Source organism: Drosophila ficusphila, unplaced genomic scaffold, assembly GCF_018152265.1.
Source record: "Drosophila ficusphila isolate 14025-0441.05 unplaced genomic scaffold, ASM1815226v1 contig_791, whole genome shotgun sequence".
Lineage (NCBI taxonomy): Eukaryota > Metazoa > Arthropoda > Insecta > Diptera > Drosophilidae > Drosophila > Drosophila ficusphila.
The window spans coordinates 11,664,952-11,676,641 of NW_025064737.1; the positions used below are offsets into that span (position 1 = coordinate 11,664,952).

General features: G+C 42.3%; 1 protein-coding gene across 4 annotated transcripts; it reads right to left on the bottom strand.

Annotated features, from left to right (window-relative positions):
* Positions 1-1,936: 1,936 nt before the first annotated feature.
* On the bottom strand, positions 1,937-10,250 carry LOC108098912 (synaptic functional regulator FMR1). 4 transcript variants are annotated; one of them, XM_017202112.2, is made up of 12 exons: positions 9,952-10,249; positions 9,127-9,216; positions 8,869-9,064; positions 7,678-7,727; positions 6,285-6,608; positions 6,056-6,221; positions 5,929-5,996; positions 5,368-5,677; positions 5,186-5,317; positions 4,624-5,128; positions 3,711-3,785; positions 1,937-3,635 (listed from the first exon to the last, which is right to left on the bottom strand). In XM_017202112.2, exons 3-12 carry the CDS (start codon positions 8,917-8,919, stop codon positions 3,214-3,216), a joined length of 2,103 nt encoding a protein of 700 aa, XP_017057601.1. In that variant the 5' UTR covers positions 8,920-9,064; positions 9,127-9,216; positions 9,952-10,249; the 3' UTR covers positions 1,937-3,213. The 4 variants fall into 4 exon arrangements, with proteins under 4 accessions (XP_017057601.1, XP_017057603.1, XP_017057602.1 ...); XM_017202114.2 differs by having other exon boundaries at positions 5,377-5,677; positions 9,952-10,248; XM_017202113.1 differs by lacking the exon at positions 9,952-10,249 and having other exon boundaries at positions 9,127-9,329.
* Positions 10,251-11,690: the final 1,440 nt, after the last annotated feature.

Genomic DNA, 11,690 nt, shown 5'->3' on the forward strand with positions numbered 1-11,690 from the left:
TATGTATTATGTGGTTTTATTGGATTAACCAGGGGAACTTTGCATGTTGAGGGCAGCCAGCAAATGAAATGTTGAAACGCACGGAGATGCAACCTTGGCCTGCAAGGTTTTTACCCACGACATCGTAGAGCTTGCGATGACCTTGGGCACTCCGACTCTAATTGGTTCAATTATAATTATAGCAATTGTGCCACGGAGGTCTTTGGTTGAAATCTAAACTTGCCTTGCGCTGACTTATATTTTATTTATAATGCTAGTTAAAGAACCAAGGTCCTTCGAGAAAAGCCAAGATAAAAAAGGTCTTTAAAATAGCGGTTTACTTTCAGAACTTTGAAATTAATCCACCATAAAATCGATTAATACAAAATTAAAGCCTTACATTGCATATTTTTCAGCGCTATGATTGTGCACCATTTTACCACGCCCCCACCGCCGCCCCAAAGAGCTTTCGACGACACGCAACGTAGCATAAAAAGCAGCATATCGGGAAATCCCCCCAAAAACCACCACAACATCGGCCAGAAGGTGGCGCTCGTTGGCGCCAAAAAGCTCGACAAACTGAAGTTGGTCAAAAGAGAAAAATCCGCAAGATGGTGAGGTAGAAGCCGTTTGGGTTTCTGTACAAAATATTTAAAAAAATAACCGTTCCTTTAAACGTTTTGCCCATCCATCAATCACTTGTTTCGGAATAAATTAACCATAAAAGTGACACCACAATCAAGTTAACTCAATTGGCTATGCGCTTTGGCAGTGTGGTTAGCTGGTTGTGTAGACAATACTTGCCACTGAAAGTTCACAGCCACTATCTTCACTGCCGCCGCGACAAGCTAAAGCAACTATAATGCTAATCAGGGTAATAACAAGGGACTTTGCAACCAATAACGCGGAGGACGCATCTTGAACGAGAGAAGCTTTTAACCCAATCATGACGTCAACTAGTCCAGCTTCATCCTCCATCGCTACTCAAGCATTTTTTAGAAAGAAAATTGAAAATTATAAACTTCTTTTTCAGAGTCAAGAGTGGAATACATAAAATATATATGTGTTGCAATAAACTTTTAAAAAATCTCAAAAGGTATGATTAAATATTTTACTGAAGCATTGTATTTAAATAAATGAAAGCGGAACGGACAACCCGTTGATTTAAAAGCGAAACTATATTGGACAGAAACTTTCCACTAAATCAACGATTTCAGCTCAAAAATCAGATGGTCCTGGGTTTCAGGACAAACCTCAACCTAAGCTCACAATTTTACAATCCTATGATATCTAATCATCATTCAGGTGGAAGCGACTATCTACGTTAAAGTTTTCAAGAACGAATATAAATAAATTGCAACGTATTCAGTTTGATAGTTTGTTTGTTTTATATATATAAATTTTAAATTAATAAAATTTACTTGCTATATTTCTATTCTTTATAAGTTCATCTTTATATAAATAATAATTTTAAATCGCACATTTTTCTCATTATATTTATATTATTACGTTTATGTTTTTATGCAGTTTTGTTTTTGCTGGATTTTTGTATTTATTTAATTTGAATTACACAACATTATTTAGATTTATCGTTATCGGTACCGTTATCGTTATCTCCTTCTTTAATGTATGTTAAAATGTGTTGTTTGCTTTTCTTACATATTATTGACACTGTTCTTCCGAATAAGAGCGAAGAATTGTTCTGTTTTGCATCTTGTTGTTTGTTCTTAGATGGTTTTTTATGTGGCTTTACATTGTATTTATATTTCTTAGTTGATGTGATCTGCTTGCTTGAACTAATTTAAATTATGTTAGGGGCTTCTAGTATGGTTTCTCTTCTCATTCAAATGATTCGCACTTCTCGATGATTGTGTGTTTAATGCTCCCGGCGCTGCACGTTACTGGCATTAAATAATTTAAGAGTATTCAATAGAGGACTAAGTTAGTATACGCTTTGTAGGTTTGGCGAAGTAAATTATATATTTATAAAACAAAATCAAATTCAATGCGTTTCCCTTCTTGTTTGTATGAGCGAGCGTGTGTGTGTGTGATAGAGTTGATATTCGTGTATTTTGATGGGGTATGCGGGTGAGTGTGGGTATGTGTTAATAATAGTAAATAAATACAACATTATACAAGTAAGAGAGGATTTCCATGTTGTAACAAACAAAATAAACAATCAAACGCTGCAAAAGCCCAAGACGAACTAGTAGTTCAACGTGTTTGTTTTGGGTTTTTGTCTGGAGTCGCGTTCGTTTACTTTGTTGAAATTTTTAAAGCAACTTCCAAACGCGCCCTGGCATTTACAATGGTAAACTAAACAATAATAATACAAAAAAATGATGGTAAAATTGAAAAAAACCTTCTTGGCGATTAAGTTGTTGCATGCACGAATTATACACAAAAAACACATGACTGACTCAACTAAAATTAATTTAACCAAAACAAAAAAATGCAATTATATTATACTCGTTTTATTATAATATGCATATATAACTAGAAACTTTTCAAGTCGACGCAAAGGGCGCTTTAGAAGCGCCCGTTCCGTCAGTTTTCTTTAGATTTTCCTTTCGAAAAACTACGCTAATTGCCCGAATTAGAGTTAAAGTTTTAGTTTACAAATTCAATGTTTCCCTTTCGATTCGTTCGTTTTCTGTTTTTTGCTTGTTAATAATTGCCTTTGAATTTGTTTTATACATAAATATAATTCATTTTGATTGTTATTGAAGCTTTTTTTAGTTTCAATTCAAATTATAAGCCTAGGCATGAAGTTTCTTTTATTCCTCTTTTTCTTTTTGTGTATAATTCGAACTTTTCTGTGTGTGTGAGTGTACCTTTGTGTGTGTGTGTTAGTATATGCTTTTACATTTGTTACATATTTCATGTATTTTAATTTTTCGTTTCCTTTTTTTTAGTTACTCATATAGTTTCTCAAACAATTTGTTAGTGACTGCTATTTTGTTGGCTGATGTTGTTGTTCTAGTGTCTGCTGTTGTTTGGATGTGTGGTTGTTGTTGTTGTTGTTGTGGTTGTGGTTCTTGTTGTTGGTTGTGTTGTGTGGCGGCTACACATTCAACGCAATAAGGATGAATATATTAAGCTGCCCCCGCTGCGCATACAACATTGTTACTCCGTTGAACGATGTGCAATTTGTGTTCATGTTGTTCTTCGCATCTGTTAGTTGCTGCTGCTGTTACTGCTTCTACCGCTTTTTCCCCACGTTTCTCACTTGGCTTAGGACGTGCCATTGACCAGGCCCTCTTTTTTTACGTTCTCCGTCAGCTGCTGCTGCTGCTGTCCGGCTGGCTGGTCCGTGTGGTTGTTGCTGCGATTCTTGTTGTTACGTCGCGGTTTCGGCTGCTGCTGTTGCTGCTGTGGCACCTGCTGTTGTTGCTGCTGCACCTGCGACGGTTGCTGCTGCTGTGTGCCCGCCTGCTGCTGCTGCTGCTGTTGCTTGTCGCCGTTGCGTGAGGCATCCTTCGGCTTGCTCGCACCGCCAGCGGCGTTCACATTGCCGCTGTTCTGTTTGCTGGCATCCCCGGCATTCAGTGCCGCCTTGTTCACAGGCGCCGGTGGCTGTTGTTGTTGCTGCTGCTGCTGTTGCGGCTGCTGCGCCGACTGGGGTTTGTTGTTGTTGTTGGCAACAGCTCCGTTTGCTGAAACAGCAACAGTATTGTTTAGCAGGTAAGTTTAAGGATAAGCTCAGCGGCAGGCAATTGCATTCTACTCACTGTTACTTGGCCCATTGTTGTTCTTCTGCCTTCTGCGCCTCCGCGAGCTGCCCTCGTACGACGAGTTACTGTCCGCTGTGGAGAGGAGGATAATGGGTTAGGTATCAGTGTGCACGAGTATCCAGAAGGCGTCCCGATTGCATTTCAAATTTTATATTGCGATGGAAAACCACGAAAACATACGAAGCTCCACAACACAAACGGCACTTTTTCACACCCAAAATAATAGTTTTTAAAAATTTTGGGTTAAAGGAAATAAATGTATTTTATATTTTAACTTTTATAATAGTGCGCCTGACAAAAGATTTAGAACAGCTCCAAATCTAAAAAAAAAAAAAACAGTGCTCTTAATGTTCCTCAAAAATTATAATACTTTCCATTTTTATAAAAATAAATAAGAGTACACTAAACAATAAATATATTTAGAATAAAAATTATGGTGTAAGTTACTATCTGTGTTTAATTGTGGAAACTGGTATGTAGGGATTCCTTTTTTTGTTTTCGCTACACAAATTGTCTTCTGATAAACATAAATAAATAATTACAAACTATTGAAAAAATGTGTGGAATACTGTCTTCTAATAAACATAAGTAAATAATTACAAACTATTAAAAAAATGTAAAGAATACTTCCATATGAACAAACAAGAAAACTAAGATGATGATATTTCGATTTATTTTAAGTTAAGGATCAAAATTATATGAAAATGGGAAACAGTCCTTATTGCAATACTCTTTAACAACTAATAAACTTGCTGTACAGATTCTCGTTTTCTTGACCCCACACGATGTCCACCATTGAATTGAAGGGAGGGGGAAGAGGATCAAGTATTCACTTTGGATCTTGTTTGGACGCGCGAAATAAATTGATTCAACTAATTGGTTAATTGGGAGCATGATTCACGTCACTCACCTCTCTCCACGCTGCTCACTTCACGGGTCTCTCGCACCTCCTCGGAGGTGTGGTTGTGGTGCTGATAGTCCCGGCCATTCTGCTGCTCGTTGCGTGGCGGCCGGCGGTTGACGCCACCGCGCCTGTTGTTGCCGGCACCGCCGCCTCCGCCGCGATAGTTGCCACTGTTGTCGCCGCTGCCGCGATCGTTGTAGCCGCCGCGCTGCTGCTGGTCGCGCTGGTGATCGCCACGCGAGTTGTAGTCGTCCTCGTCGCGGCGATTGTTGTGGTAGCGCTGGTTCAGCCCGTTGCCGCCACCGGGACCGCCGCCACCGCGACCGCGTCCCCGGCCACGCTGACCACCGCCGCCGCCGCGCATGGAACGCACCGACTCGATGTCGCTGCTGTAGCCGCGCTCCGAGCGCCGCGTCACTGGGAAGCTCTGTGTGGAGCCCATCGAGGATTCCTGTATGGCGCGCAGCTGCTGGTCGATCTCCAGTTTCTCCTGGCGCAACTGTTCCACTTCCTAAGGATATCATTGAATTTAAATCTTGAATAATAGCAAATATTTCACCGAACTTACCTTCAGATGCGAGAGATGATACTCCAACAGCACTTTGGCGTTCGCAATGCTCTCCACGGTGCCAATGAACACAAAGGGTACGTGCGCAGGTTCGCGTGGGATGTTTTGATCCTGCTCGTCATCGCCAGCGATCTGACCCGAAACAGATTAGGACTGGTTCGCGTTTAGAGCACAATACTCACAGCACTCACCTTGATTCGAAACACGCCACTCTTGTCGACAATCTCCTGGATGATGCGTCCATTCTTGCCGATCACCTTGCCCACCAGTTCCCTGGGCACCTGGAAGAACTCCTCGGCGTATTCGAGCATCGCGCGGGCCAGCTGCACCGACTCCGCGGTCTCGCCGCTGATCTTGAATGTGCAGGACTTCTCCTCCAGCTCGATGTTGGTGACGCCGACCAGCATGCGTGCCGCCTGAATATTCGAGCCATGCGAGCCGATGGCCAAGCCCATGAGATCGTCACGCACACGGAACTCCTCAACGTAGTTTCTAAGGAGAAAACAGATACGAGGTTTACAGATAAGCAAAGTACTCATTTAAAAACAGAAAACCGTGAATGAAGCGTATCAAATATCAGACGTAAATATTATTTAAGCGTGATAAAAAAAAAGCTATTGTTGCAGAAATTTTTTGCGGGTGAAATTTGGTAGAGAGTTGGTTGTGACACCCCAGAAAATGAGCAAGAATGACTATTGGTTTTCCAAATTGAGTTCCAAGAAATTCATCTGCATAAAACTTACCCACGGCTCATCAGTTTAGTCGTTTCGAGCTGGCGGGCAGCTTCTTCAGTCCTTTTCAACAGCATAACCTAAAAGAGTTACTAATAGTTTACACAACTTCATTAATAGATCTGGTTTTAAAACGCACCTTCTGTGAGAGATTACGAAAATGCATATCCTTGAGCATGCTGGCGCGCTTCTGAGTGTGCTCCCACTTGGAGATGACGATCAGGGCGTCCAGATCGCGGCTGTAGTTGCAGACGCCGGCATCGATTCTGCGCTGAAACTCCTTGTGTATGCCATCCTTTTGGGCTCTACAAAAGATATAGATTACATTTTAGAATGAGTTAATGGGAAATATAAGAAAGGATACTCACTCTTCGCGCAACTCCTCGGGAACGGGCAGCGTGAACTGATAGAAGGACTTGGCTGTAATTGGCGGATTCGAGTTTTTGGCGCGCAGACGGCCCAGTTCGCAGATTTCGGTGTAGGGCGTCTCGAAACCGATGTACGCGACCGCACAGATGTCCGCTTTGAGCATTTTGATCATGGCCACCCACCAGCCGCAGGTTTCACGCTCGTTCGTGCGCGTGAACACCTCCACCTCCATGCCCTCCTCGAAAATGGGGGCGGCCACCTCGACGGTTTCCTCGGGCGGCAGGCGAACGTTCACAAATGGATATTTCATCACCTCGGGCACGCTGCAATAATGCAACAAGGCAACAATGCAACAATGGTGTTGTTCATGTGCGGAGCAGGGCAATTCAATTAATTAAGGTGCACTTGTTATTTTCGTAGCATAAAACTCAGCGGACAGGTGTTTGCCGATTTTGCCGACTGCAGCTGTTCTGCACTGGCAGAGGGCCAAGGTGCATTGAAATCAACAACAAACACCAACAACAACAACCACAACCATTGTGGGGGTGCCACAGCAGAGTCATGTCCATTCCCCAAAACCCACCTCCTATTGCCAATCCCATTCCAAATCCCGCCATAAAACAAAAAAAAAACATATCGGAAATGCCACACAGTCGGGACAAACACTAAATTTAGATCCAGCTGCTGCTCAGCTGAAGTGGCTATCTCGGTGTGTGATAGATGGAAGTCAACAAAACTCAATATGTAGTAAAACGAAAACAGTTCGTTCCAAAAAAGTGTCACAAGAAGTGCAGCAAGCAAACAGAAATCAAAAGCAGAAAAAGAATAAGAAATGAGCATCATAACCGAATTGGAAATGAATAAATATAAATGGTTTCTTTCCGCGGTTAAAAATAGTCGCGCCTTTGACGCTGGCCGCCGTGTCAGCGCCGCTGCTTAGTGGCATTTGTCGTTCGCACTTGACAGCTTTGGCAGAGATGGAAGCCCGTTGTGGACCAGCCCCTGTGCTCCGCGTCTGGCGAGGATCTCCTCTCTGGGGAACTTCCCAAGTGAGTGGGGCGGACAGTCTCGGGTTGGCGTTGGTCAGTCAGTCCGTCGGTCTTCTATTTCTGCTGCTGCTGCTACTGCGGGCGCTACTGCAGCGGCACTGGCGTTTAACAAATTGCGCCAAATTAGAGATTCCGCTGAGAGGGAGATGTGGAGGAGGCAAGCGGATAGCGGATAGCGTACGAACGACATAAATGATGCGTGCCCAGCATCTCTAATTTCTAATTGGATGCCAAGAAGTCGCGTCGGTGGTTGTTAATCGTTGCAAATTAGTTAGAAATGCCGTCTAAACGTTGTGGTTGTTGTTTGCCCTGTTCGCAGATTTGTTTGTTTGAATAAACTCACCCATCCACATCCACAAAGATGCCATCATCCCCGACAGCTGTCACCTGGCCCTGTGGTTGTTGTAGTTTTTAGTTTTCATTTTTCAGTCGGGCCAGTTGTAGTTTTTTGTTGGCGGCAGCAAACGGTTGAAATACAAGAGCATTGACAGGGCCAAACATCAAGAGGCATAGAAGTAGATAAAAAAATGTGTGTCATTAATGTGGATTTAGCTGGTTATAAACTTATATATAAAATAAGTTTTTTTTATGATTTCCCCACCCCGAAATGCTCGACAAGCCATCTGAAATCGAGAAAGGGAATGGTATATGTATCTCCGATAAGCGAGTAACTGAAGAACCTTATCCGAAATGCAAACAGTCGGGTGCTGAATCATCATCATCAGGGAAGTCTTTAGCGAGTGTGTTTATGTGCACTGCACTTGATTTGTTTACTAGCTCTGAAATCAAAGGCGGCGCTATGCGAAGTATCCTTCAATAATACATCTGTTATACAGAATTTTTAAACCTAGATTGTTATAAAAAACCACCTAATTTAATATGTTCTGAGCAACATTAGTCAAACATCATTTAATTCTGTCAGATTAAAGTGTGACAAATGACTAACTTATTCCTAATTTAACTGGGTAAAACTGAGATAAACCACACGAAACGCCTATTTTGTTAAAAAGCTCAAAATTCAGATATGAAAAATTAGCTTTAAACTTTTCCCAGACTTTGTTTACCAAACAAAGAGTGGGATAAAATCCCCGTAGGACTATAATCTAATCATAAATCGTCATTTAACCGCGTATAGAAATGGTAAAATCACCTTATCTTTAGAAAAAATTGCAACTTTTAGAGAGGGAAATCACCAAAACAACAAATACGAATGTCCGACGACGTCAGTTGGCAGCGCAGTCGCCAGCGAAGTCAACAGCGCAGCCAGCGTCGACGTCGGCACCCCCACACTGCAGTGTGTGCGTGTGCGTGAGTGCGTCGATGAATGCGTACCAGTGTTGGTTTAGTGGCGGTGGTGGTGGCGATGATGTCGAGACTCCACTCAAAATGTTGCTGTTATTTATAGAAATAAAGCTAAAATCCACGAAATTAGAAACTGAGGCAGCTGCTGCCCCAACTCCCTGTCTGTTTTTATTTGTTGTTTTATCTTCTATAAATGTTCGGGAAAACCTTTTCTTCGCTTTAATTAGCTCACCTTGTAGTAGGCGCCATTATCGAGCCGAACTTCCACGAGAAGATCTTCCATGTTGCTGGGCGCAGTGGCTCCTGGTTTTTCTGCTTTGTTTTGGTGGTTCTTCGCCGTCCGTCCCTCCTGAAGATGCTGCTGCTGCCCAGCCTTCAACTCCCGACTTTTCCCCGTCGACTGCAGTTTGCCGTGTTATCTAGGGTTCCTTTATGGTTTTTTTAAAAAACAAATTAAACTCAGAAATAATACACAGTTTGCAGTACCCACAATTCAGTGTGCAGTGCAGAATCCTCGCGTTCCTGCTCCTAATTCCTTGTAATCAAATCAGTCTTTTGCTTTGCGGCTGCTAAATGTTGCCTAGAAAGCAATAAAAAATGGAATGGTTTTGTTTTCTGGATTTTGAATTTTTTTTCGACGAGGTGGGAATAAATTTTGACGCACTAGCAATCAAAAATGAAAATTTTGAAGTTATTTTGGGGCCAGAAAATTCCTGGCTAAACACAAAACGCAGCCAGCTGCGACGTCGGCAGCGACGTTGACTGCGACCGCGAGTTTGCCGGCAGCGCAGCAGCGTAGTGCTTCCTCTTCTTCTTTGTCTTTCCTCTTGTGTGCCTGTGTGTGTCCGCCGCCGCCACTCACACAAGCACACCACCTTAGACAAGCGTGTGCGCGCTCTCTCGCTCTCTTTCACTCTCTCGCCGCCGAAATGTTTCGCTCGTTCGTTCACACCGATGAGCACGCTTTTCCAATAAGAATTTCACACACACTACGAAACGGCACATGCCGAATTTACATATCGAATTTACACATCATTTCCACACTTGCTTCCGCTTTTCTTTTCCCTTTTTTTCAGAGAAAAATCTCTCGGCGTTGCGTAGCCGCTTTTTGTATTTTATCGTTTTTTCCTCTTTCAGCTGCTCCCTTTTGGCTGCTGCGTTGCCGATGCTGCCGGCAGAGAAGCGACGTCGCTGCCGCCGTCAACGCCGCCGACGATGTGCAAAATTTTTTCGTTTTTTTTCGGTTCTTGCAAATTTTTCCCAACACTTTTAGCGGCTGTAATACACAATTGGCTGCAAATATTTCAAAACTTACGGCTGGCCGGCACTTTTGCACTTCGTTTGCGCTCGGCGGATGCCTTTGAATGCGGCTTTAACCTTTGAAAATACAAAATATATCGCGTGCAGTGCTGCTTCAATTTTTTTCGGCTGCGCTGCGTTCTCTTCGTTTTGCTTTTGCAATCTTTCGCAGCTGCCAGAGTTGCCACCCGGATGCAATCGGCGCGCGTTGCTGGCCACTTTGGCTGGACTTTGTTGGTTGGGCTTTGTGAACCACAGCGTTGAACTTATAAAAATGGAAAACTTATTTTTTGATAAATCATTTGTGCTGGATAACACAGCGTTTACTTGAAAACAATAATGAAATAATGTTTGACAGGAGAGACAACGATGTGGCAACGCTGCAAAGTGACAGGCCACAGGGAGTTGCCACAGAATAGTATGTGGCTGGGTCACAATGGACAGGGTTGCATTCAAAGCGCGCAATACGGTTACTTTTTGAATTTTCCTTTGCTGATAAGATGATTTAAATTTTAAATTGAAATTGATTGGTTATTATGGCTGTTCCCGATTGACTGCTCACTTGCTTTGGTGACTTCTAGAGAATTAATTGAATTGCTTGGGCACCAGCAAATCACATGCTTGGCGCCGTTCAATTGATTTGATTCGATTTTAATTTGCAGAATTGCTCGCCACCACGTTTCCCGTTAATGTAATTTTGTTTGTAATTGCAACGATTATTGGGGTCAGCAGTGCAATTTGTCACATGTGGTGTTTTATTTGCTCTTTCTTTTCCCTCTTGATTGTCCGCAATCGCGTGACGTCGCTAGCGCCTTTTGTCAGCACGCTTGTTGAATTTGTTTTTGCCAATCATGAATTGCACCTGATGGTGAGCGGCCGATAAAACGGCTAAGGGTGCAGTACTTTCTATTTATAAGAACATTTTCATCAATTACAACAAATCGGGCAGCGGAAATCAGAAGGACTTACTTATCCAGACAAACTTCAGTAACTAAAAAAGGTTCTGAAGTAGTTTAGATTTTCACTGTAGATTATTCTGAATTCAATGACACACATAAATATTTTTCTAATATGTTAATAAATTTATATTTCTTATATCATATCATCATTATATCATATGTATATCTTTTCCAAGTATATGAAGTCAGAAAAAAAACATTTTAAATCAGGAAGTATGACTCTATATTGAGATCATGCCATTTTGTTATTAGATTAATATACATTTTTCCAATAAATGGAAACTATAAAATCCAGATTTTGGGTTAGAGAACATAGGAAAGCAAGTGCCTCCATTAAAATACCGTAAACTTTATGACTACAGGGTATCGAGATTCGCATTTCGATAGTCACAAATTACCACTCGTGTTGGCGGTAATTACTGTCAAGCGGCGATTTGTTGCGGAAATGCATTTTGATTTTCCCTCGCCCAAAACGCACCCGGCCCGCCCTTTCACCACCCCTATTTAACCGCCTTTCCACTCTCTCGGAAAATGAGAGCAGCTGCCGTTTGACATTGACTTTTGTTCTGCCTTTTGGCACATTAACTGCACTTTAATGACGTCGACATGGTCAACAAAAGGCCAAAAACATTCGCGACGACAGCCTCTGCTTGCCATCTCGCTTGCACACCTAAATTTGTCCCGCTCAATTAGCATTTGTCTCTCCGATTCGAGAATTGCATGTGGGTGCAACAATTGGTCACTTCAGAGCACTAAATTAATTTTAATTCTAATTTTAACCGAGTGGCGGACTGTG